The sequence below is a fragment of the Oncorhynchus masou genome, chromosome 28 (assembly GCF_036934945.1).
Source record: "Oncorhynchus masou masou isolate Uvic2021 chromosome 28, UVic_Omas_1.1, whole genome shotgun sequence".
In the NCBI taxonomy this organism is placed as follows: domain Eukaryota; kingdom Metazoa; phylum Chordata; class Actinopteri; order Salmoniformes; family Salmonidae; genus Oncorhynchus; species Oncorhynchus masou.
In genome coordinates, this window is record NC_088239.1 from 41,620,127 (window position 1) to 41,647,812 (window position 27,686).

At 40.5% G+C, this 27,686-nt stretch overlaps 1 protein-coding gene across 2 annotated transcripts; it reads right to left on the reverse strand.

Moving 5' to 3' along the window:
* Nucleotides 1–320: 320 nt before the first annotated feature.
* LOC135518586 (alpha-synuclein-like) lies at nucleotides 321–22,386 on the reverse strand. Of its 2 annotated transcripts, none has more exons than XM_064943748.1 (6): nucleotides 22,245–22,386; nucleotides 21,318–21,463; nucleotides 21,041–21,070; nucleotides 18,284–18,426; nucleotides 12,224–12,301; nucleotides 321–971 (listed from the first exon to the last, which is right to left on the reverse strand). In XM_064943748.1, the coding sequence occupies exons 2-6, from the start codon at nucleotides 21,436–21,438 to the stop codon at nucleotides 951–953; spliced, it is 393 nt and encodes a 130-aa protein (XP_064799820.1). In that variant the 5' UTR covers nucleotides 21,439–21,463; nucleotides 22,245–22,386; the 3' UTR covers nucleotides 321–950. The 2 variants fall into 2 exon arrangements, with proteins under 2 accessions (XP_064799820.1, XP_064799819.1); XM_064943747.1 differs by having other exon boundaries at nucleotides 22,226–22,386.
* Nucleotides 22,387–27,686: the final 5,300 nt, after the last annotated feature.

The window sequence follows — 27,686 nt, forward strand, 5'->3', positions numbered from 1 at the left end:
GTCTTCTCGAATCCGCAGGACTTAAAACAATCAAGATAAGATGGATATTGATTTTGAGACATGTTTTCATATTTTATTGTACGCTTCATATTAATTCAAAATTCCTTTTATAATTTTTTGAGATTTCCCACAAAAACAAATGTACATCTGTGAAATGTCAACAGAGCACTGTGTATACCAAGCTTGTTATTTTCAAAGCCTTTTACGTTGAATTCAGCTTGCCATGCTAATTCCGCTTTTTGCAACCTGCGGAAAAACTAGTTTTAGGACGACCACCAATTTTTTTTTAAATTCTCAAGTTGTTACGAGAAACTTGCTATGTCAACAGAGTGTGGTGCTTATTATTGGCTGTATTAGGTTAGGAAATCCGACTTCTTGGATATCATAAGTGATATGCTAGAGAAAGGCTCCACTGAACAATTCAGAACATGAATCATATTTGTCTTGGTTTAATTTATTTTATAACATAAGGAAGTGACATGTCATCACCAAAAAAATATGCGTTTTCCCACCCTCGGAGCAGAGTGGGCGGACACCGTCCTGTAAACAGTATTTGTATTTACTTCAAAGTCCACAGACAGATAGACAGAACATAAAGGTAGTCCCTTCTGTGTCCAGGTGGCTGCCTTAGTGGGATGGAGTTACTGAAGATGGGCATATAGACCCCACTCAGGACTGACTGACGGAGACTCCAGGACACACACTGACCCACACACACACACACTGGCGTACACCCACTAAGCATTAAGACACACCCATACACACATCACACACACTAATAGATACACACACAGAGTCATACACACACACATGGTACAGACTCCATTAAGGAACACAACGAGGCACAACTGGACTTGGCAGGGTGACATGGAATGTTTTGATAGTTGATTCTGGATTGTTACAGTAGTTCTGGATTGTTCTGAGATGAGGCACTTGACAGTGCTGTACTTCTAATAGCCATCAGAATCCTCCTGCAAGTACAGATGGGGGAGAGGTTACTTTTAGAATTATTATGAAATTATTTTCCCACTTGTGTAACAACTGATAACACTAAACTCTATTACCATGTAGAAAGCAGTTAAAATGTAAGTACATGTTAATACAATGTTACTACAGATATTTCACGTTTCAAGTTTTAATGTCACGTGCACAAGTACAGTGGAAAGCCTTTTTTGCAAGCTCCAAACACAACAATGCAGTAATCAATATCAACGCAGCACTAAAAATAACACAAGGTAGAACAAAAACACACAATAAATAAAAATAAGAAATAAGAAGAGCATCAGAAAGTAAGAAGCTATATGCAGGGTCAGTTCCAATACCATATTTACAATGTGCAGGTATACTGAAGTGACAGAGGTAGACATGTATAGGTGTAAGGTGACTAGGTATCAGGATATATGATCAACAGCAGCGTACAAAACATTAGTGTAAAAAACATTAGGAACACCTTAATATTGAGTTGCACTTCCTTTTGCCCTCAATGTGTCGGGGCATGGACTCTATTTCTTTAAAAAAAGTAACCTTTATTTAACTAGGCAAGTCAGTTAAGAACAAATTCTTATTTACTATGACGGCCTCTACAAGGTATCGCAAGCACTTTACAGGGATTCTAGCCCATGTTGACTCCCGTACTTCCCACAGTTGTGTCAAGTTGGCTGGATGTCCTTTGGGTGGTGGACCATTTTGATTGTATGTCAGTACGTGTTTGTAGAGTTAGGAAAAACGTGTGAGTGTTGGAGTGTCAGTGTGCGTGAGTGTTTAGAGTCCTGTGAGTGTGCATAGAGACAATGCAAAAATGAAATACAAGGGTCACCTAATGTGTAGTTACATAGGTATTAGGGTAACTTAAGGTAAAGTATTACCCTATTTGTACATAATGTTAAAAATAAGATGAATTAACAAATCATATCATATACATACATAGTGCTGATGGATCATGATGATGGTGGATGGAACCCCAAAGGATATCTTGTGAGGAAATGGGAACCTCACCCATCTTAACAGCCAAAATAAATAATTTAACACAAAAACCCATGTAAAACAATCTGATGAATGAAACATGGAAAAGGATGACTATCTAAAAATGGGAGGATGTGTCACGTCCTAACCTTAGAGATCCTTATTATTCTCTGTGTTTGGTTAGGTCAGGGTGTGACTCGGGTGGGAAATTCTATGTCTTCTGTTTCTTTATTTTTGGCCGAGTGTGGTTCCCAATCAAAGGCAGCTGTCTATCGTTGTCTCTGATTGGGGATCATACTTAGGCAGCACTTTTTCCCACCATTAGGTTGTGGGATCTTGTTTTCCGTTTAGTTTCTGTAGCCTGACAGAACTGTGCGCTTTCATTTTTTGACTTTGTTATTTTGTTTGGTGTCGTCAATAAAGATACGATGTACGCCTACCACGTTGTGCCTTGGTCTCCTTCTACCAACGAGAAAAGTTACAGGATGATGAGGAGTAAACCATTAACTGCTGATGCACTAACCATGCTTCTATCCAACCATTTCATATGGATGAATTTCCTGACTCGTGAAAATGTCATGACAGGTCTGACAGAAAAATGAAATGCCATTACAATTTTATAAACGGATTCAGAAAATTTCTTCATTCGACATGGTGGGGTCTTTTTGTGTCTGTAAAATTAATTCTGCAAGAAATGGCGGTGAAAACCGAGTGATGCGATGATGTGTTGTGTGTTCCTCCCACTAAGACTCGGGAAAGCATGCAGTTTATTAGGTTACAGATTAAATAAATGATGATGAACTTTAAGGGGTGGTGAAAGTACAAGGTGATGAGCTTGATGCTCCTTTCCAATAAATATCTAGAGTCTTATTCTGGTGGCGTGATGATCGAAGCTTGGCTGCCGTTTGACAAATACAAATAATATCGCTCTTATCCATATTAATCTCATAATGTAGGTAGCCTACCCGCATTGTATCTGCAAACTGTTGGATAGAGCGCATGTGCCAAGACCAGAGTGGGCACATTTTCTATATTACGAAACAGTTGTTGTGGCAAAAATATCAGTAGATTTTAAAATGCGATGGTATGCCATTTAACTTATTTTTTTCATTCCTATTTTTCATTCGGTACCTGGGAATCTATGCACACTACGTGACTCTCATCCCCTATGTGCACTAACGTTGCGTTATAACGCACAGCCTTTTATCCACTAAAAGTAAGTTTGATGGAAACACCACTGGTGGGAAAATGTGCATCTTTGATGAAGATTTTAGAATATTTGCATGAAAATCTGTCGCAAATTGGATGGAAACCTAGCAAATGACTCAGTTTGAGACTCTGCAATATTGATTTTATTGTCACAAAAGATCAAAGCAGGGCTCTCGAACCCTGTTCCTGGAGAGTTACCCTCCTGAAGGTTTTCGCTCTAAACCCAGTTTTATCTAACCCTTCAGTTTATCAAAGGGTGGTTACATGCTGACCACACTGCTCGCATCACGTCCATGTTATTCAATCATTGCACCCACACTGCTCGCGTGTGTCAACGAACGTCTGCTTAGCTGGCGCATATACCCACGTGGGTGATTGAAAGATGATCTGTGGTCCACACTCCGGACAGTTGTAATAATGCAGTAAAGTTGGTTGCCAACCACCATATAAATTCCAAAGAAGAAAAAGTAGCCTGATGGAAGGAGAAGAGATGACGAGAAACAAATTTGGTTTACCGTTTTATCTGTGGATTAATTGTCGGAGTAGAGGACCTTGTGCATTTCAGGTAAAAGAGCAATCCAATGTTTGTACACCAGGACAAATTAGCTAGCAACAGTAAGCTAGTTAGCTAAATTGCCATAAATGTTTAATGCTTTTTGACCTCTCCCCAAATTAATATAATTGGATTAGAGTTTGTTTTAATATTTCAACCTGTGTGTCCTGATCGCATCTGGTGTGGGTGAACAAAATCAACTTGTGTGCAATGGCGCACGCAGACGGATGCGTGCGTGCGGTTAGGTCTGCATGTTAGGGTTGGAGTGAAAACCTACAGGATGATAGCTCTCAAGGAACAGGTTTGGTGAGCCCTGGACTAGAGCCTCTGACACAGATTTCTAGAGTTGTTGTTGTTATTTACTGTAGTATTTGGGGGAAAGCGCACAGTTTAGCCTAGCTAACATCAATTAGCCTTCCTAATGTTAGCTAGCTAGCTAACATTAGGAAGGCTTCTCTTGGTTTGATGCAGTTTAAACAAGTAGTATGTATTCAGGTGAGGCGATAAATAACTAGCAATAAGTTTAGTCTACCAGAGCAAGTCCTTCTACTACGGTTACAGCATTGTTGCGTTAGGTATTTGCTGAATTTTATTTCCCCCCTTTATGATGATAATTGGGACCTGCAAGTGGTAGTTTTGTGATAACTGCACAATTTCAAAGTTGTTAATTAAAACAGACATATTGGGACCCAATATCGTTTCAATATTTTAACGTTTAAACGTTCACACTAGAGGTCTTCACGAATCCAACAGATCCAAAATTCCGAACGTGTCCGTGTCCTAAAATTCAGACTTTTGCCTTGGATCTGGGTCGAAACTAATATGTAATTGCCATGGATGTATGTACAGTTGAAGTCGTAAGTTTACATACACTTATGTTGAAGTCATTAAAACACATTTTTCAACCACACCACAAATGTTTTGTTAACCTCTCTGCGCACCGATCGCTACATAAATAGTCATATTAAACATTCATGAAAATACAAGTGTCTCACATGGGTCGAAAGCCTAGAATATTGCTAATCCAACTGCGTTGTCAGATTTAAAAAAGGATTTACTGCGAAAGAATACGATGCGATTATCTGAGAACAAAGCCCCATAAAAAAAACTATTTCAACCAGCACAGGCGTAACAAGATCACAAATTGCAATAAAATAAATTGTTTACCTTTGACGATCTTCCTCTGTTTGCAATCCCAATGCTCATTGTTACACAATGAATGGTCTTTTGTTTGACAAAATCAATTTTTATAGCCTAACACGAAACATTTTGTGAACCGCTTGTGTCGTGAATTCCGTCTCATTCCATTTTCGACGACACATTCAATGTAAATACACACACTAAACGTGACTTTTCCAGTCATGTTGGGTTTCATTGCAATCAACTGGTTTGTTTGTAACACAACCAAACCTGATGGGTCATTTCGTGGGACGTATTGACTGAAAGAAACCGATTTGAAGACAACAAGCAATGACATCATTGTGCACCAAAGATATGACCACTGTTTCGTTGATTGACTGTATTTTAACCCAATGACCACTGATCGTCTTGAAATCTAGCTGGGTAGATAGCCAGTGAGCTGAGGTAAACGGCAATATGTAATGTTTATGTGTTGGAAGACCAACCCATGTAGTAAACTCCGGCGTAAAGAGGTTCATTCGCCATTGAAGATTCATACCGGAAGGGGCCATGCATGTTACGCACAGCATTGTTTTGGTAAAGCGCATCTTCAGCTGTTTATATATCAATCAGTATGGCGACTAAGTCAAGGAAAGCTAAATCTAAGTCTAGATATACAGATGTACACACAATTTTAGAAGAGATTAATCGGGAAAGTGAGACAGAGATTGTTGGACGATGATTCATTTAGCGATTCCCAAATGGAGGAATATTTTTTGAACATAGAGGACATCGTTTTGGACTGGTAAGTTCTTCTCATGCTAATACCATTGTTTGAAATGAATAATATAAAATATTATTTTTTATTTTTTTATTTTAGTAGCAATATATAAAAATGTAATGTAATGAAATGTGAGATCCGTGTGTCTGCCGCCCCACCCCACCCCCACATGAAATAGCCTACTTGAGGCTGTTGAGGGGAGGGCAGGCCCACAACAATGGCCAAAGTGAAATGGAGGCAGTAGAGACAGCTGGTCTGTTGTAATATAATAAAGACAGTAGATCTAGCTGGTCTGTCATAATATAATAGAGACAGTAGATCTAGCAGGTCTATAATAATATATTCAACCTAATGTGCCCTGTACTCTATCTGTTTATTATACCTGTTGATACAGGGCTCATACAGTGGGGCAAAAAAAGTATTTAGCCAGCCACCAATTGTGCAAGTTCTCCCACTTAAAAATATGAGAGAGGCCTGTAATTTTCATCATAGGTACACAAAAAATCAAGAAAATCACATTGTAGGATTTTTAATGAATTACTTTGCAAATTATGGTGTAAAATAAGTATTTGGTCACCTACAAACAAGCAAGATTTCTGGCTCTCACAGACCTGTAACTTCTTCTTTCAGAGGCGCCTCTGTCCTCCACTCGTTACCTGTATTAATGGCACCTGTTTGAACTTGTTATAAGTATAAAAGACACCTGTCCACAACCTCAAACAGTCACACTCCAAACTCCACTATGGCCAAAACCAAAGAGCTGTCAAAGGACACCAGAAACAAAATTGTAGACCTGCACCAGGCTGGGAAGACTCAATCTGCAATAGGTAAGCAGCTTGGTTTGAAGAAATCAACTGTGGGAGCAATTATTAGGAAATGGAAGACATACAAGACCACTGATAATCTCCCTCGATCTGGGGCTCCACGCAAGATCTCACCCCGTGGGTTCAAAATGATCACAAGAACGGTGAGAAAAAATTCCAGAACCGCACGGGGGGACCTAGTGAATGACCTGCAGAGAGCTGGGACCAAAGTAACAAAGCCTACCATCAGTAACACACTACGCCGCCAGGGACTCAAATCCTGCAGTGCCAGACGTGTCCCCCTGCTTAAGCCAGTACATGTCCAGGCCCGTCTGAAGTTTGCTAGAGAGCATTTGGATGATCCAGAAGAAGATTGAGAGAATGTCATATGGTCAGATGAAACCAAAATAGAACTTTTTGGGAAAAACTCAACTCGTCGTATTTGGAGGACAAAGAATGCTGAGTTGCATCCAAAGAACACCATACCTACTAAGAAGCATGGGGGTGAAAAGATCATGCTTTGGGGCTGTTTTACTGGGACCAGGACAACTGATCCGTGTAAAGGAAAGAATGAATAGGGCCATGTATCGTGAGATTTTCATTGGAAACCTCCTTCCATCAGCAAGGGCATTGAAGATGAAACGTGGCTGGGTCTTTCAGCATGACAATGATCCCAAACACACCGCCCGGGCAACGAAGGAGTGGCTTCGTAAGAAGCATTTCAAGGTCCTGGAGTGGCCTCGCCAGTCTCCAGATCTCAACCCCATAGAAAATCTTTGGAGGGAGTTGAAAGTCCGTGATGCCCAGCAACAGCCCCAAAACATCACTGCTCTAGAGGAGATCTGCATGGAGGAATGGGCCAAAATACCAGCAACAGTGTGTGAAAACCTTGTGTCTTCCAGAAAATGTTTGACCTCTGTCATTGCCAACAAAGGGTATATAACAAAGTATTGAGATACACTTTTGTAATTGACCAAATACTTATTTTTCACCATAATTTGCAAATAAATTCATAAAATATCCTACAATGTGATTCTGTGGATTTTCTCATTTTGTCTGTCATAGTTGAAGTGTACCTATGAAAATTACAGGCCTCTCTCATCGTTTTAAGTGGGAGAACTTGCACAATTGGTGGCTGACTAAATACTTTTTTGCCCCACTGTATGTGAAGCTATTCTAACTGAACATTTTCTTTCACAGTGACACTGACTCCGAATAGGAGCCCCCAGTGCCAAGGTGTCCCTCCCCCACTGAAGATGGTTCATCCAGCTCCTGCCACAAGTGGTATTCATCTGCCCAAATGTATTTCTGCAGGCATGGATGTGCCTCAGGGCCAAAAGGGCACAGCATGGAGGCTTCGCTGTGTTCTTTGCAAAATGAAGTCCCCCATCACCTGAACCACATGCTTGGTGACCCTCTGCTTTACAGCAGAAAGAGACTGCTATGGCACCTGGCACCAGCAGCACAATATTGTGTAGAGGACTGAGGGTCTTCCAAATATTGAAAATGTTATTTTGTAAATGTATATATTCTTTTCTTCATGTTTTTTCTAAAAAAAATGTTTTGGGGGGTGTGTGTTAGAATACCATTTTGGTATTTTGTATATAGTTATTCCTTTCAAAATGTATAACTTCACCAATTTGGCCACTTGAGTACATTTGGGGTACTTGTGTGGGACACCTGGGTGACTTCATGATAAATGTCATTTAGCACACTCATTTTGGAAGTTATCATTCTGAAACTTTGCACAAGTACTGTTGCCCTCTTATGTTTTTCACTGAAATTGTCCCCATCATCCTATCTGAATGTTTGTTTTGTCTTGTTCATTTTAAAGATGATGATACAACAATAAAAATGAAAAAACATATGGTTTTTTCATTGTATTATCTAAACCAGATCTATTGTGTTATATTCTTCTACATTCAATTCACATTTACACAAAATTTACACAAAATTCAGAGTGTTTTCTTTCAAATTAAACCAAGAATATGCATATCCTTGGTCCTGGGCCTGAGCTACAGGCAGATAGATTTGGGTATGTCTTCAGGCGGAAATGTAAAAAAGTAGGGGGGTAGCTGTAAGAGGTTAATAACAAACTATAGTTTTGGCAAGTCGGTAAGGACATCTACTTTGTGCATGACACAAGTAATTTTTCCAACAATTGTTTACAGACAGATTATTTCACTTATAATTCACTGTGTCACAATTGCAGTGGGTCAGAAATGTACATACATTAAGTTGACTGTGCCTTTAAACAGCTTGGGAAATTACAGAAAATGATGTCACGGCTTTAGAAGCTTCTGATTGACTAATTGTCATAATTTGAGTCAATTGGAGGTGTACCTGTGGATGTATTTCAAGGCCTACCTTCAACCTGAGTGCCTCTTTGCTTGATATCATGGGAAAATCAAAAGAAATCAGCCAAGACCTCAGAAAAATATGTGTAGACCTCCACAAGTCTGGTTCATCTTGGGAGCAATTTCGAAAAGCCTGAAGGTACCACGTTCTTCTGTACAAACAGTAGTACGCAAGTATAAACACCATGGGACCACGCAGCCGTCATACCACTCAGGAAGGAGACGCGTTCTGTCTCCTAGAGATGAAGGTACTTTGGTGTGAAAAGTGCAAATCAATCCCAGAACAACAGCAAAGGACCTTGTGAAGATGCTAGGGAAGCAGGTACAAAAGTATCTATATCCACAGTAAAACGGCATAACCTGAAAGACCGTTCAGCAAGGAAGAAGCCACTGCTCTAAAACTGCCATAAAAAAATCCAGACTACGGTTTGCAGCTGCACATGGGGACAAAGGTCGTACTTTTTGGGGAAATGTCCTCTGGTCTGATGAAACAAAAATAGAACTGTTTGGCCATAATGACCATCGTCATGTTTGGAGGAAATTGGGTGAGGCTTGGATGCCGAAGAACACCGTCCCAACCGTGAAGCACGGGGGTGGCAGCATCATGTTGTGGGGTTGATTTGCTGCAGGAAGGACTGGTGCACTTCACAAAATAGATGACATCATGAGGTTGGAAAATTATGTGGATATATTGAAGTAACATCTCAAGACATCAGTCAGGAAGTTAAAGCTTGGTCGCAAATGGGTCTTCCAAATGGACAATGACCCCAAGCATACTTCCAAAGTTGTGGCAAATTACTTCAGGACAACAAAGACAAGGTAATGGAGTGGCCATCACAAAGCCCTGACCTCAATCCCATAGAAAATGTGTGGGCAGAACTGAAAAAGCGTGTTGGAGAAAGGAGGCCTACAAACCTGATTCAGTTACACCAGCTCTGTCAGGAGGAATAGGCCAAAATTCACCAACTTATTTTGGGAAGCTTGTTGAAGGCTACCCAAAACGTTTGACCCAAGTTAAACAATTTAAAGGCAATGCTACCAAATACTGATTGAGTGTATGTAAACTTCTGACCCACTGGGAATGTGATGAAGGAAATACAAGCTGAAATAAATCATTCTCTCTACTATTATTCTGACATTTCACATTCTTAAAATAAAGTGGTGATCCTAACTGACATTACCTAAAACAGGGAAATTTTACTAGGATTAAATGTCAGTAATTGTGAAAATCTGAGTTGAAATGTATTTGGCTAAGGTGTATAGTCGTGGCCAAAAGTTTTGAGAATGACACAAATATGAATTTTCACAAAGTCTGCTACTTCAGTTTATATGATGGCAATTTGCATATACTCCAGAATGATATGAAGAGTGATCAGATTAATTGAAATTAATTGCAAAGTCCCTCTTTGCTATGCAAATGAACTGAATCCCCCCAAAACAGCCCTGCTACAAAAGGACCAGCTGACATCTTGTTAGTTATTCTCTTGTTAACACAGGTGTGAGTGTTGACGAGGACAAGGCTGGAGATCACTCTGTCATGCTGATTGAGTTCAAATAACAGTCTGGAAGCTTCAAAAGGAGGATGGTGCTTGAAATCATTGTTCTTTCTCTGTCAACAATGGTTACATGCAAGGAAACACGTGCCATCATCATTAATTTGCACAAAAAGACTTCACAGGCAAGGATATTGCTGCCAGTAAGATTGCACCTAAATCAACCATTTATCGGATAATCAAGAACTTCAAGGAGAGCGGTTCAATTATTGTGAAGAAGGCTTCAGGGCGCCCAAGAAAGTCCAGCAAGCGCCAGGACCATCGCCTAAAGATGATTCAGCTATGGGATCGGGGCACCACCAGTACAGAGCTTGCTCAGGAATGGCAGTAGGCAGGTGTGAGTGCATCTGCACGCACAGTGAGGTGAAGACTTTTGGAGGATGCTCTGGTGTCAAGAAGAGCAGCAAAGAAGCCACTTATCTCCAGGAAAAACATCAGGGACAGACTGATATTCTGCAAAAGGTACAGGGATTGGACTGCTGAGGACTGGGGTAAAGTCATTTTCTCTGATGAATCCCCTTTCCAATTGTTTGGGGCATCTGGAAAAAAGCTTGTCCGGAGAAGACAAGGTGGGCGCTACCATCAGTTCTGTGTCATGCCAACAGTAAACCATCCTGAGACCATTCATGTGTGGGGTTGCTTCTCAACCAAGGGATTGGGCTCACTCACAATTTTGCCTAAGAACACAGCCATGAATAAAGAATAGCACCAACACATCCTCTGACAGCAACTTCTCCCAACCATCCAGGAACAGTTTGGTGACGAACAATGCCTTTTCCAGCATGATGGAGCATCTTGCCATAAGGCAAAAGTGATAACTAAGTGGCCCAGGAAACAAAACATCGATATTTTGGGTCCATGGCCAGGAAACTCCCCAGACCTTTTAATCCCATTGAGAACTTGTGGTCAATCCTCAAGAGGCGGGTGGACAAACAAAAACCCACAAATTCTGACAAACTCCAAGCATTGATTTTGCAAGAATGGGCTTAGATCAGTCAGGATGTGGCCCAGAAGTTAATTGATAGCATGCCAGGGCAGATTGCAGAGGCTTTGAAAAAGAAGGGTCAACTGCAAATATTGACTCTGCATCAACTTCATGTAATTGTCAATGAAAGCCTTTGACACTTGTGAAATGCTTGTAATTATACTTCAGTATTCCATAGTAACATCTGACAAAAATATCTAAAGGCACTGAGGCAGCAAACTTTGTGGAAATTAATATTTGCGTCATTCTCAAAACTTTTGGCCACGACTGTATGTAAAACTTCCGACTTCAGTTGTATATGCATACAATGCCCTGATGCATTTAGCGTTCAAATCAGGTGGACAATTCTTGTAAAAAACAATACAACAATAGTCTATAAAGTTTTTAACATCAAAACACAATAAATTGTTGTTTTTATATTTCTTATAGGCAGTTTAAGGACACATAAGTAACTGTGTAATTTTTGGCCAATATCACCTGTTTATTGATGGCGCTGGCAGTGCCCAGTCGGAAGTTTCTTTCTCTCTCTCTTTCTACTCTCGGATCTGGAAGGGTTTCTTTCATCCGAACCGTCATGGGTCTGTTTGGTTCTGTTTTCCAAAAGCCTTTTCGGAATGGGTCTGACTACCCTCGGGTCCATTCAGAATGGGTCTCAGTTTATAAATGTTATATTTATGCATATCGGGTTGGGTGGGAAAGCCATAGATCCATTTTGGAACTTTTCTAACTTTTTGAACCCGTGAAGACCTCTTCACATCCCTATGCTCAGGTGTGCCCCAAAACTTTTCCTAATCTTGACTGTTTTATCTCGATTGTTTTTAAAACAAGGTGTGCCACCGTTTAAAAAAGGTTGGGAGCCACTGCTCTAGAAGATGTTGTAAGTAGTAGGTAAATATCCTACCTCTGCAGCAGTATCACCACCCTCTGGGTCCACTGGTGACTCCTTGATAGGTGAGTCTTTAGACATAGCATCTTCATCCTGCAATAATAACACACATTCACTGACCAGGTCAACAGTGGGGAAGTGTTGGAAATATCCACAGTAGACAATGACCACTTTTGTTAGTTGGTTGCTGCATACACAAAACATTAGAAACACCTGCTCTTTCCATGACATAGACTGACCAGATGAATCCAGGTGAAAGCTAGTATCCCTTATTGATGTCACCTGTTAAATCCACTTCAGGCAGTGTAGATGAAAGAGAGGATCAGAAACTTTTTTTTCTTATTTTTTTATTTAGCCTAAAATGACATACCCCAATTTAACTGCCTGTAGCTCAGAACCTGAAGCAAGGATATGCATATTCTTGATACCATTTGAAAGGAAACACTGAAGTTTGAGGAAATGTGAAATTAATGTAGGAGAATATGACACATTAGATCTGGTAAAAGATAATACAAACCATTCAAAAAAAATTGTTCCATCATCTTTATGTTCCATCAAGACAAAGACAATAGTGTATTATTGCAGTTTAGGTGCAATTTAGATTTTGGCCACTAGATGGCAGCAGTGTGTGTGCAACATTTCAGATTGAGTCACATTTCAATACTGGACAATATTTTGTATCAAGTCTGCCCAAATGTACCAAATTGGTCAATTGATACATTTTCAAATAAATAATTATAGAGAAACAACAATGATATGGTAATGCAAAATGTAAGTTTACACACTCCTAGGAATGTCATACATGATGGATCAGTAGCTTACACACTAACTTTCACACATCTAGATGGCTGGGTGGGGTGGGTGTGGAGTCAGAGACAGCAGGGGTCGAAACTGTAGAACCCAGTTCCTACATTTGAATATAAAAATTGATTTTATTCAACAAAACTATGCTACATTTTCTCTCTGGGACCCTCAGGATGACAAACCAGAGCAAGATTACTGAATGTAAGTACATTATTTACCTTCAGAGGTGAATATATCAAACCAGTTGCCATGAAAAAAGTGTTTTGTTGTTGTGTACTCTCCTCAAACACTAGCATGGTATTTTTTAACTGTAATAGATACTGTAAATTGGACACTGCAGTTAGATTAACAGGAATGTAAGCTTTCTGCCCATATAAGACATGTCTATGTCCTGGGAAATCCTGTAGAGGTTAAAGAAGGCTTTTTAAGCCTTGAGACAGTTGAGACATGGATTGTGTATGTGTGCCATTCAGAGGGTGAATGGGCAAGACAACATTTAAGTACCTTTGAATGGGGTATGGTAGTAGTAACTCACCGGTTTTAGTGTGTCAAGAACTGCATCGCTACTGGGTTTTTCACGCACAGTTTCCCATGTGTATCAAGAACGGTCCACCACCCAATGGCCATTTAGCCAACTTGACATAACTGTGGGAAGCATTGGATTCAACATGGACCAGGATCCCTGTGGAAAGCTTTCGATACCTTGTAGTGTCCATGCCTCGACGAACGGAGGCTGTTCTGATGGTGGAAGGTGTTCCTAATGTTTTGTACACTCAGTGTACTCCAAGACAAGCATGCTAACAATTGCAGGCTGTGGGAAACAAACCTATTACATTAAATTGCTTATTGATCCCATGTGCATGTTCTGTGCTACAATACAAGGCATTTATTGGTGCTTGTCATTGTTGTGACCTTTAATAAGATACAGGCCGGTGACACATACAGCTCCACTCATCTCCTAGCGTGTGTGTGTGTGACATGGCTACCTGCATGTGTGTGTGTAGGTGTGTTTTTGTGCCCTCTTCTCCTGTATGTGTAGGTGTGTATTTGTGCCCTCTCCTCCTGCCATTCCATTTAACACCGCCCACTGCGTCTCCATCTGTTCACGCAGCACGGCCAGAAAAACACACACACACACACACACACACCACACACACACACACACACACACACACACACACACACACACACACACACACACACACACACACACACACACACACACACACACACACACACACACACACACACACACACACACACACATACACATACATAGAAAGAAGCACACCACACAGCGTCTCTCAACACCCACCGTGGCCAATAAATACTGTCTCTACTGTGCTATTTGAGCCTTTCCCATATGAAACATTAACAAGATTTTGATTGTGTTCCTCTTGTCTTGTGGCTCAACAACCGAACATACAACAGAACAGCATCTGTGACATGACTGCAATGAGTCGGTCTACGGGAGCTGGTGAGGTGTGTTCTTTGTTCTGTCTTACCAGCCCAAATCCATTTACCAGCCGGAGCATCGCTGCTAGCGCTGCTAGTGGTTTGTGTGTGGGTGGATGGGTGTTCCATTCAACAAACAAACAGGCAGCAGCCTCGCTCTTCCTCCCTCGTCATCAGACACCCCATCTCTCACACTGTCTGATGAGAGTTAGCTGGCTGCTCTGGACAAACAGATGAAAGTAGATTGATCACTCTGCTCCCTAACCTGCTGTTCCATGCTTGCTTTAGGAAGGAGGTATGGAGAGATGGATAGAGAGATAAAGGTAAAGAGAGATTGCACCTGGGTTGGAGCCCCCTAGGCAGAGAAGCTCCTTTGATGGGCTCCTTTTAAATTTGGTCTATATCAGTGACACTGTAATGACTGGGGCTCAGAACTCAAGCAGGGAGAGACAGGCACTAAGGATCTGTCTAAATGAGATCAATCCAATTCTGTGCACCATCTCTGGCTTCATTCCAAATGGCACCCTATTCCTTATATATGTAGTGCACTACTTTTGAACAGCACCCATGTAGGGAATTAGGGTGCCATTTGGGACTTAGTTTCTGTATTTCTGTGTTTCTTCTGTCAAACTCGGAGGACACGTTAAGGTGTTACACAGAGGACGCGATTAGGCATTAGACAGGGTTTGGAGATAAACCGCTAGGTAGCCAATCAATGGCTACAGAAATGCCACAATCAAACGTCTTTAAAAACAAATCAAATGGACAGGGGATTGTGTCGACACACAGGCGATTAACAGAGAAAAACAAAGATTGTAATTGGCTGAAAGATAGTGCTGAATACATTACTCGGATTATCAGAGTGGTTCCAAGGCATTGCCTCCTGTCCAGACCAAAATATTTATTCCTTTAGCAGCAAAACATTCCACTACTTTTATCTTATTCATCAGTAGCAATTCTGGGTGTGTCGGTAATTATTGTTCTGAAATTCTTGATCTTGGAACCCAGAACCAAATATTGTGTGAACACTGGCCACCTACTCAATTTGTTTAACATTTACGTAAACAGTCAGTCATTAAATTCTAAATCCTAAATCAAATCATTTTTTTTTATATAGCCCTTCGTACATCAGCTGATATCTCAAAGTGCTGTACAGAAACCCAGCCTAAAACCCCAAACAGCAAGCAATGCAGGTGTGGAAGCACGGTGGTGTGGAAAAACTCCCTAGAAAGGCCAAAACCTAGGAAGAAACCTAGAGAGGAACCAGGCTATGAGGGGTGGTCAGTCCTCTTCTAAAATCTACATACAGTAGGAGCTCCTCAAGAAACCTTCAATTGAGCAGTACACTGTTCTCTTCTCAGCCCCGGGAGATTCTATTTGTTTATAACTTCCTCGCAGTAGCATAACCACAGCCTAATTGTATAATCCCTCTAGAATTATGTCCCATTTAACACTTTATTAACCTCTGTGTGTGCGGATGTGTGTGTGTCATGTAACAATTTATTAATCTAGTCATAAACGAACACAGGCAAAGGAGGAAGGCAGCTAAAGTTATTGTCCTAATTAGGTTCTCTCTCTGATTGATGTCGTTGATTTTTTTCTAATAATAATGCCAGTGTGTGTGTGTGCGTGTGCGAGTGCGAGTGCGTGTGCGTGTGCGTGTGCGTGTGCATGTGCGTGTGTGTGTGTGTGTGTGTGTGTGTGTGTGTGTATAGGACACTATACAGATAATGAATGCAATGATTCACCTGGCAGATTAACACTGTTAAAGCAACGATCTGTCATTTGTTTTTCATACAAATGGCAGCCCCTCCACTTCTTTTGCTATAAAGCTGATGGATGGGGCTGGAGAAATGCAACCATTCTCAAATGCATAGATTGAGTTCAGTTCTACTAAACTCTTGAGGCAAGTTTTTTCCCTCAAGCATCAATGGGTATTTTGTCATTCATTGAATTGACCATTTGAACAGCTGTACATATTGCAGATTGTCCCATTAATTGGAAGAACATGGAAGGGCAGACTGAAGAAACCCTGTTGCTTTGCTGTTTGTTTGAAGATGAATCATCACTACTATTACAAGGCCAGCATTGCAGGCAAGCTTTACTTTAATATGCCCACTATTCTGTTTAGTTTTGTTTTGAAAGAGAGACAATCCATTTTTCATCTTCAGAGACCATCAGGGCTGCAAATTGTCTGTCTGTCTGGATCTTTCTCTGCCTTTATATTAACAGACCTTCAGACAGACAAGTGAGAATTCATCCTGCTTTTTATGACAGAGAACTAAGAACGCCGGAGGAAGAGGATAAGAAAGGAAAAAGCAACAAGCCAGAGGACTCAAGGTCAGGCTTCATTTGACAGGGGGGGAAAGAGAAGTGAATTAGCTGTCACAAAATGGTTGAAAAATGCTGTGCTGAAAGGAAAGGACAGCATTCAGATGGAAATAGGTTCTGATGAAATGTCGGTATCAAGACTAAAATGAATAGCAAAGGTTGCTTCTGTTTTCTCTCTTACAGTACATTCGGAAAGTATTCAGACCCCTTGACTTTTTGCACATTTTGTAACGTTACAGCCTTATTCTAAAATTGATAAAAATTATTATTTTTCCCTCATCAATCTACACACAATACACCACAATGACAAAACAAAAACAGGTTTTTATAAATGTTAACAAATGTGTTAAAAATTAACTATACAAATACCTTATTTATATAAATATTCAGACCCTTTGCTATGAGAATAGAAATTGAGCTCAGGTTCATCCTGTTTCCAATGATGATCCTTGAGATTTTCCTACAACTTGATTGGAGTCCACTTGTGGTAAATTCAATTGATTGGACATGATTTGGAAAGACACACACCTGTCTTTGTAAGGTCACACAGTTGACAGTGCATGTGCAAAACCACAAGAACACAGTGGCCTCCATCATTCTTAAATGGAAGAAGTTTGAAACCATCAAGACTCTTCCTAGATCTGGCCAAATTGAGCAATTGGGGGAGTAGGGCCTTGGTCAGGGAGGTGACCAAGAACCCGATGGTCACTCTGACAGAGCATCAGTTGGGAGAACTTTCTTGAAGGACAACCATTTCTGCAAGCACTCCACCAATCAGGCCTTTATGGTAGAATTACCAGATGGAAGCCACTCTTCATGACAGCTCAATTGGAGTTTTCAAAAGGCACCTAAAGACTCTCAGACCAAGAGAAACAAGATTCTTTGGTCTGATGAAACCAAGATTGAACTCTTTGGCCTAAATACCAAGCGTCACGTCTGGAGGACACCTGGCACAATCCCTACGGTGAAGCATGTTGGTGGTAGCATCATGCTGTGGGGTGGTTTCAGCAGCAGGGGCTGGGATACTAGTCACGATCGAGGGAAAGATGAACGGAGCAAAATACAAAGAGATCCTTGATGAAAACCTGCTGAATACGTATGTAAATATGATATTGCATTTTGGTAATAATTATTTTTGCAAAAAAATAAATATCTATATATATATATATACGTTTTTTGCTTTGTCATAGCGGGGTATTGTGTGTGGGGTATTGTGTGTTGATTGAGGGGATTATTACAATAAGGCTGTAACGTAACAAAATGTGGAAAAAGTCAAGGGGTCTGAAAACTTTCCGAATGCACTGTATATGTGTATAAGAATAAAAAGTAACCCCCACTTGTTCGTCATTCATCTCAATTTAAATGTTGTGTGAGAGAGAGGTAGAGCTAAAACTAAGAGATAGAGATCTGTAAAGTGTTTGTGTAAGTGAGGGTATCAAATATTGAACAAGGTAGGAGTATGGGTCAGGTATCTCAGGTTCTCACCTGTTTGGCTGTGTCTTTCTTGACCAATCCAGTCGCAGCAGCAATATTCCCCGCCCCCTCCACAGTCCTGTGAGCCACTGCTGTCACACCTGTTACCATGGCTCCGCCCACCTGGGAAACGCCAGACACTGTTTTACCTGCAACTACCAGGAGAGGGAGAACATATGTGGTGGTCACTTCTAGGAAGATTTTAACCCACTTAATCTTAACATTTCTCCAAGTTTCACCTTCGTTGTAAAGCCCTAGTTATTTTGTTGCTTTGACAGTCATTACAGAAAAGCAAGCTACCATTCCCAGTCACAAGGGGATTTCTGTCTGATTTAAGAAGAAATGGTCAACTTGTTATTGTTATTTTATTGTGTTACATTTTTTATTACTTTAGTTTATTAAGTACATTTTTTCTTGACTAATATTTCTTAAAACTGCAGTGTTGGTTAATCTTTTTTATTTATTTTTTATTTTTTATTTATTTCACCTTTCTTTAACCTGGTAGGCCAGTTCTCATTTACAACTGCAACCTGGCCAAGATAAAGCAAAGCAGTGTGACACAAACAACACAGAGTTACACATGGAATAAACAAACGTACAGTCAATAACACAATAGAAAAGTCTATATACAGTGTGTGCAAATGCAGTAAGATTAGGGAGGTAAGGCAATAAATAGGCCATAGTGGCGAAATAATTAGAATTAGTAATTAAGTAATTAAGTAATTAAATACTGGAGTGATAGATGTGCAGAAGATGAATGTGCAAGAAGAGATGATGATGATGCAAAGGAGCAAAAAAAAAGAAATAACAATATGGGGATGAGGTAGTTGGGTGGGCTATTTACAGATAAATATGGGCTTGTAAGTAAGCCTTTCATGGTAATGTCTACACCTGTTGTATTCAGCGCATGTGACAAATAAAATTAGATATGATTTATAAGAATACATTTACTATAGTCTTTTTTTTGTTTAACTTCTTAAGATGGTAAAACATGTTTTCTATTGAACATGTGCTCTTTATGATGAGGTGAAATCAATGTTTTTTTGGACCAAGTAACACTTCTCAAAAGGCACCAAATTGGTGGAACAACCCACTTACTTACAGTGCCTTCAGAAAGTATTCGTATCCCTTAACTTATTCCACATTTTGTGTGTTGTTGTGTACAGCCTGAATCACGAATGATTTAAATTGAGATTTTTGGTCACTGGCCCACAATACCTTATAATGTCAAAGTAATTATGTTTTAGAAATTTTTACAAATTAATACAAATATTTAAGGTGAAATGTCTTGAGACAATAAGTCTTCAACCCCTTTGTAATGAGAAGCCTAAATTACGTTCAGGAGTAAACATTTGCTTAACAAGTCACATAAGTTGCACGGACTCACTCTGTGTGCAATAATAGTGTTTAACATGATTTTTGAATGACTACCTCATCTCTGTACCTCACACATACAATTATCTGTAAGATCCCTCAATTGAGCAGTGCATTTCAAACAGAGTCAACCACAAAGACCAGGGAGGTTTTCCAATGCCACGCAAAGAAGGGCACCTATTGGTAGATGGGTAAAAAAAAGCAGGCATTGAATATCCCTTTGACAATGGTGAAGTTATTAATTACACTTTGTATGGTGTATCAATACACCCAGTCACTACAAAGATACAGGCCGGAGGGGAAGGAAACTGCTCAGGGATTTCACCATGAGGCCAATGGTGACTTTAAAACAGTTACATAGTTTAATGGCTGTAATAGGAGAAAACTGATGATAGGTCAACAACGTCGTGGTTACTCCACAATACTAACCTAATTGACAGAGTGAAAAGAAGTAAGTCTGTACAGAATAAAAATATTCCAAAACATGCATCCTGTTTTTAATTAATAAGGCATTAAAGTAATACAACAAAAATGTCCTGAATACAAAGTGTTACGTTTTGGGCAAATCCAATACAACACATAACTGAGTACCACTCTTCGTATATACCAGCAAAGTGGTGGCTGCATCATGTTATGGGTATGCTTGTTTCGGACTGGGGAGTTTTTCAGGATAAAAAAGAAATGGAATGGAGCTAAGCACAAGCAAAATCCTAGAGGAAAACCTAGTTCAGTGTGCTTTCCACCAGGCACTGGGAGATGAATTCCCCTTTCAGCAGGACAATAACCTAAAACACAAAGCCAAATCTATACTGGATTTGCTTACCAAAAAGACAGTGAATGATCCTGAGTGGCTGAGTTACAATTTTGACTTAAATTTACAGGAAAATCTATGGCAAGACTTGAAAACGGTTGTCTAGCAATGATCAGCAATCAATTTGACAGAGTTTGGAGAATTTTGAAAATAATAATGGCCAATGTTACACAATCCAGGTGTGGAAAGCTCTGTCATTCACCTATTAACTTCATCCAATGAGCATAGCACACTAAGGCAATTCCACCACGCTTGCTGATTAACCTATGGGGTCACTTGTGCAATAATCACTTCCTTTTCTGTCAACCAATAGGTATAAATCTAGGGCGTATTTGTCAACCTATCCCTTGTCTCTGACTTGATGTTTTGCAGCAACAGTCTCCCAACGACCTTCCAGCTCCCCACCACCACCAGCATAAAAACCTGAAGGCCCATTATCGGAACCCCGTTCTAAGGACCATTCCTTGGAGACAAGGCCTACCCCAACTATTCAATACAATTCCATATCGTATTCTGTCTCTGCTGTATTTCAGTTAAGCCTGTACTCAACTGTGTAATGTTGGTAATGGTGACATGTAGACTACCTGTTGTGACTCCATCCTTTGTTTTGTTGCCTATGAAAAAGAACAAAAACGTGAAGGACGGGTGACAAATATTTAACATCCCATTGATGTCAATGGGACCACTGTCATTCAATAAAATGATCTCTTTACATAGTCTGATTAACCATGCTCGTACATCATTTCTAACATTCAACATCTCAGCATCTCATCTCAGCAACACTTAGCATTCGACATCTCAGCAATGATTTAAAAGCAAGTTAAAGGAAAGAGCAGGTCGGCTACAATTGTCAAGACCTACCGACAAAGATAACGCCACCTTTTGTCATCTCTGCCGCCCCAGTTACTCCCTGCTTCGTCTTCTCCGCTGCAGCCACGACCCCATCCTTGGCTTTCGAGAACCCCTTTATTAGCGCGTCCATGGTGTCCAAAATGACACAGCAACAGCTGTGGAAATGTCAAACCGGGCAGTGCAGTCAGTGCCGTGAAGAACTTCTAGAACTTCTATCTCGGTAACTGGTGGCGTTACGATGGGAAGGAGGAGGAGGTTAGGGTTTTGCAGAAATGCCACCTCCCACCATTCTCTTTCTTTTGACAGACCCGGCAGGTTAATGTCGTTTATAGACGCAGTCTGGGATCTTAATCACAGCAAATTTGTAACATATCATACGAATTGGATTCGTAACATATCATACGAATTGGATTCGTAACATATCATAAGAATTGGATTCGTAACATATCATGAATTGGACGTAACGTATCATACGAAATGGATGACTTCGTACACAATTGGATGAGGTATTACACACAAAACTGGGACCCGTTTAGGCTAGGGAGCACTACATTCAAAAAAGTACTGGCTGAAATATATACATAAGTTCTGGAGCATCACTTTAACATGTATTCCAATTCCTTTTTACATGCATGACAATGATTATGGACAACAAGAGCCAGGTATTTCTCGTTAGAAGCCTTGGTGATTCCGTCTAGGTTAAACCTAGTCTACCACACCTGTTGGCAGCACACATCACATCTGTCCTCCAGAAACGATGTCTCAAGCCTAATTTTATCATGAACAATTCCGATACCAGCTCGGTCTTACATTTTCATAGAGAAGGGAAATAATAACAATTGTAGTTTATTGAGAATAATTAATTATGAAACAAAATTGACTGGTGTTGAAAAAATGGCATTCGAATTGCTACAAACCTGTGGATTGTTTGCGCACCTGTTATTTGCCTTCCAACTTCCCCTTTCAACACTGAAATCCGTGTTGCCTTGTCTAGATTTCGCCCTGCAGGTTTGAAACCGATACTCTTCTCCGTTTCAGAAGCAGACACAGATTGCTCGTAATTCCGTGGTGCTGATGCTGGGAGAGCTCGAGATAGAATGGCTGCTTTAATGTCTGCATCCCACCACCTCGTGCGCCGCCCTACACACATCCCCTCCCCTCTCCTCTCCATTACCCATCTCATTCAATCAGTTATGGTGACAGTGGATCTTGGATGGATAACAAGCATCATGGGAGAGGATGATGAATGCTACACACTGTAATCACAAATAGCATCTGTGTCTGATCACCCACTTCCCTCCCCTTTATTTCTTCCTCCATCCTCTCCCTCCCCTCATCCTCACCCTCATAATCCTCACCCCCCCCCTTGTCTCCCTCCTCCACTCCTGCCCTGCCACTTCCTGTGGACCACCCTGGGGGCCCAGTCGGAGTCCCGCTCTCTCTAACTCAGTTGTGCTATGGAAGTTTTCCAACAGAAGATGTGTTTGTGGTACAGTAACTACATTCACCTTGGGCTACTTTACCTGATCTGGGTAAGGACCTGAAAATTGCCAAAGACGTCAGCCACCCCAGCCATGGGCTGTTCACTACGCTACCCCCTGGAGAATGGCACCGGTGCATCAGCGCTCGGACAAACAGGCTCAGAGACAGCTTCTATCTCCATGCAATGAGAATGTTCAACAGCTAAGTGATGGCTGCTCAACCTCCATTCTGCACCGACTCTAACTGCACTGAGTCACAAGTCTCTAACCACACACTCACACACACTTACACTGACACTTTTGCATTGAACGTCACTCAGAAACACTGCTGTCCAGTCACTTTTATACATGCCTTCATGTACATATTGTATCTACCTCTACTACCACTTACAGTGTTTTTCGATTGCTAAACGACAGTGGACACAACTGGAGTCACATGTGCAAAACTCTAACTACAGTCTGCACAGCAGCAGTTCATGTGGACCAAACTCTAGTTCGTTTTTCATTGCTTGAACACAGTTTTCAAAACTCTACACTCTTATCCGATGACTTTAACCACAACCTGCACAACACTGTGGATTTTCCGCACTTTGTTCAAATGCTAACACACTGCTGTCAAAACTGTGAACCACACATTCAAAACGGATTAGATTTCAGCCTTGTGCCTTTCAAACACTGCTGATTGCAATTTCAGCTGAAAGGCTAAGCAGGTGTCGTGTTTTAGACTTGTTAGTGAACACACACACATATTACAGTATATATAGGTAGAGCTCAGAAAGACTCATTTTGGAAATGGAACAAGGAAGATGGGTTCGTGGAGGGAGAAGGGTGGCAGGGAGAGGGCAGATGCGTGGAGGAAGACAAAGAAGACAAAGAGCTGTTATTTCAGATGAAATAAGGGCTACACTTATAGACCATATCGTGAACCATGGTCTCTCATTGAGAGAGGCAGGGTTGAGAGTGCAACCCAATCTGCAAAGATCCACAGTGGCATCTGTAATGCGAATTTTCCATCATACAAACAGGTGAGAGTTACATCCTTACAGTAAATGAAAACATTACAGGAATCTATTTTGTATTGCAATTATAGAATATTTACACAGATATATATTACAGTAAGTTTGACTGTAAAATATGTTTTTACAACAGGACCCAAAGGCTGCCCCCAACAGGGGGAAGAGGAAAAATATTTTCAGATGCGCAGGAAAATGCTATTGTTGACATGGTTGTTGTCAACAATGCAATAAAACTGCGGGAGATTCAAGATAGAGTGCTGGCTGATAATGATATATTTGAAAATGTTAATTCTGTCAGCACAACAACTATTGCTTGAGTCCTAAAGAAACACCAAGTTACAATGAAAAAGTTATACACTGTACCGTTTGAGAGAAACAGTGAACAGGTAAAAGAGCAAAGATACCAATATGTCCAGGTAAGACGTCTGAGGTTACGTACACAGCTATACAAAATATTTACAGTAAAAAAAAACACTAGCATTTCTACAGTAAAACTGTGCACTTACTGTTTTTCAGAGAGTAATGGAGGAGGAAGCACTGGAAAGACCACATTCATTTGTATTTATCGATGAAGCTGGATATAACCTTGCCAAAACACGGCGCAGACGAAGGAATGTTATAGGTCAAAGGGCCACTGTGGAGGTTCCAGGCCAAAGGGGGGGAAATATCACCATGTGTGCTGCAATGGCCAATGATGGTTTGCTTCTCAACACACCACTCATTGGCCCATACAACACAGAAAGGCATATAGCTTTCCTAGAACAGCTCTATGCTCAGCTAGTGCCAGCAGAACAGGGGAGCCAGTAAGAAACCCCCAAGTTTTTGTCATAGTTTGCGATAACGTTGCTTTTCACCACTCTGCAGCTGTCACAGATTGGTTTGCAGCACATCACAGATTTATGGTTTTGTACCTGCCTGCATATTCACCCTTACTCAACCCAATAGAGGAGTTTTTCTCTGCCTGGAGGTGGAAAGTGTTTGGTCACCACCCACATGACCAAATGTCTCTTTTGGAAGCCATGCGTGCCGGATGTGAGGACACGAGTCCAGAGGACTGCCAGGGATGGATAAGGCACTCCAGAAGGTTCTTCCCCAGGTGCATGGCAAGAGAAAACATTAGATGTGATGTTGAAGAAAACCTGTGGCCTGATGCTAGAGAGAGGCAGGATTAGCCCCTCAATTATTTGTTTGAATTACAGTATGTACTTTTAGTTTCTATCTTTTTTTTCTCATTACTGTAATTCCGTAAATTACTACAGACTATTGAAGCAAACTGCTAATTTTCATTTACCTTAAAGAATTGTTATGTTCTAAAAAATTGAATAAATCATGTGAAAGAATGTCACTTTTCTTTGAAGAAAATATTACTTTGTATGAAGTCACTGAAATTGTTCAAACTGTAAAGATGAAAGTTTGTATTTTCTGTATTGGTGTTTGATGCTAGTGTTTTTACTCTCAGTGTGTTCTGAGTGACAGTGTGTGTTATCTCAGTGAGGGTTGTGCATAGTGTTTGGAAGCACTGAGCGTGTTTTGAGCCATGTGTTAAGAGTTGTGTTGCTTGGAATGAGTTTTGCAGGTGATGTGAACTGTTTAGCTCAGGTGACTGTTGGTAGTGCAGACTGTAGTTAGAGTTTTGCACATGTGACTCCAGTTGTGCCCACTGTCGTTTAGCAATCGAAAAAAACTGTAATCCCTGCACATTGATATGATACTGGTACTGGCCTTGTATGTGGCATTAATTATTGTGTTTTTATTTCTAATTAGTTTTCATTTGAGCATATCTCTCTTTAAGATCCTATTTTTCTATTTTCTTCCCTTTGACATTGACACTGCACTGTTGAGGAAGAGCTTGAACGCAAAATTGTACCTGTATTGTTTACCCCTGTTGCATTCTGTGCATGTGACAAATACACTTGGATTTGACCGTGGTCTTTCTCATAATTATAGGAATGGTTGCCAAATGGCATTCTATAACATGCACGACAATGACTGTGAAGACACTTTGTTAGAAATACAAATGAAATAATACTTATCACGAAGCAGCAGCAGCAGACATGGTGGCAGCGTGCTGGATCAATCTCATAAGCAGCCAGGGGCTCCAAGGACTGTTGTGAGCATCTGCAGGACTATCACTTCAATCTATCTAAGCTTCAGTAGTAGGAGGGTGGATGGGCAAACTGGGCATTCAGTTAGCCACCATCATAGCTCAGCACAAAGCTTGTGGACATCATCTTCTCGGTCCACACTACAAATATGGTAGGAGGATAGGAAGATGTGAATTACGATAGAATAGGGTGTTTTTAGTAAAGTTGTGCACTTTGTGCTCCCAAAATTTACACCGGATTCACTGCAAAGTCCCAGGCCATCTGACTGTACATCATTCAGTATCTCCTCTTCCCTCCATGCCTCCCCTCCCAGCATTGTTTACATCATATAAGACCAAACTCTCTAGATAATGCTACAAACACTTGGGAAAAAGCCTATGGAAAATGTCCTGTATATTGTCTTCTAACTCCCAACCTTTATGTTGCATCACAGAGAATATAGAATGCGTCCCAAATGGCACTTTATTCACGTGTCTGTCTCTGTGTGTGTGTGTGTGTGAGTGTGTGAGTGTGTGTGTGTGTGTGTGTGTGTTCGCGTCCAGATGTACGCCTGTGCGTGCGTGTGCTTGCATTTTAAAATTCACTTATAAAAGTTTAAAAAGTTAAGTAAAAAGTTACCCCTTGTACAGTTGCAGTCGAAAGTTTACATACACCTTAGCCAAATACATTTAAACTCAGTTTTTCACAATTCCTGACATTTAATCCAAGTAAAACTTCCCTGTCTTAGGTCAGTCAGGATCACCACTTTAATTTAAGAATGTGAAATGTCAGAATAATAGTAGATATAATGATTTATTTCACCCATGGTGTTTATACTTGCGTACTATTGTTTGTACAGATGAACGTGGTACCTTCAGGCGTTTGGAAATTGCTCCCAAGGATGAACCAGACTGGAGGTCTACAAGGTCTACTGATTTCTTTTGATTTTCCCATGATGTCAAGCAAAGAGGCACTAAGTTTGAAGGTAGGCCTTGAAACACATCCACATTGACTCAAATGATGTCAATTAGCTTCTAAAGCCATGACATAATTTTCTGGAATTTTCCAGAATCTACTTGAAGATCCATGGCAAGACCTGAAAATGGTTGTTGATCAACAACCAATTTGACAGAGCTTGAAGAATTTTTCAAATAGTAATGTGACACTGTTGCACAATTCAGGTGTGTAAAGCTCTTAGAGACTTACCCTAAAGACTCACAGCTGTAATTGCTGTCAAAGGTGCTTCTCCAAAGCATTGACTCAGTGTGTGAATACATATGTAAATAAGATACATTGGAATTTCATTTTTAATAAATATGCAAACATTTCTAGAAACACTGTTTACTTTGTCATTATGCGGTATTGTGTGTAGTTGAGTGAGAAAACAATATTTAATCAATTTTGAATTCAGGCTTGTTAAGGGAATTTTCATCAATGATGACTAATTATGTATACATTTCAATCAGGACTGACTAATCCGAATACTATTATGTTATTATACATGTACTAATCAGAATACTAAATGTTACTGTATATGTATGAGTTTTCATTCTTGATTCCAGTACTGAAAATAATGTGTGTGTGTGAACGTGGGCAAAAGTTAGAACAATGACGGTCTGTTCCTTGGTACAAATGAATGAACGATATCTCCAGACTGTTTAGAATGCTTATCTACACTGACTGACCTTGGCTCTAGGCGAGAAGGGAAGGCTTGAGAGCTATAGAGCCTTTCTACCAGTGTCAAGAAGAGACGGAACATTTAGAAAACGCTGACGTCATTATCAGTTTATAACCTGT

Bases quoted from the DNA above. Each gene is read 5' to 3' on its own strand.
- LOC135518586 (XM_064943748.1), bottom strand. From the start codon at position 21,438: ATGGACGCGCTAATAAAGGGGTTCTCGAAAGCCAAGGATGGGGTCGTG. The intron at 18,427-21,040 runs GTAGTCTACATG...CTCTCCTGGTAG, and splicing joins AAAGGATGGAGTCACAACAG to TTGCAGGTAAAACAGTGTCT. The intron at 972-12,223 runs GTAGGATATTTA...CTGTACTTGCAG, and splicing joins GTGGTGATACTGCTGCAGAG to GAGGATTCTGATGGCTATTA.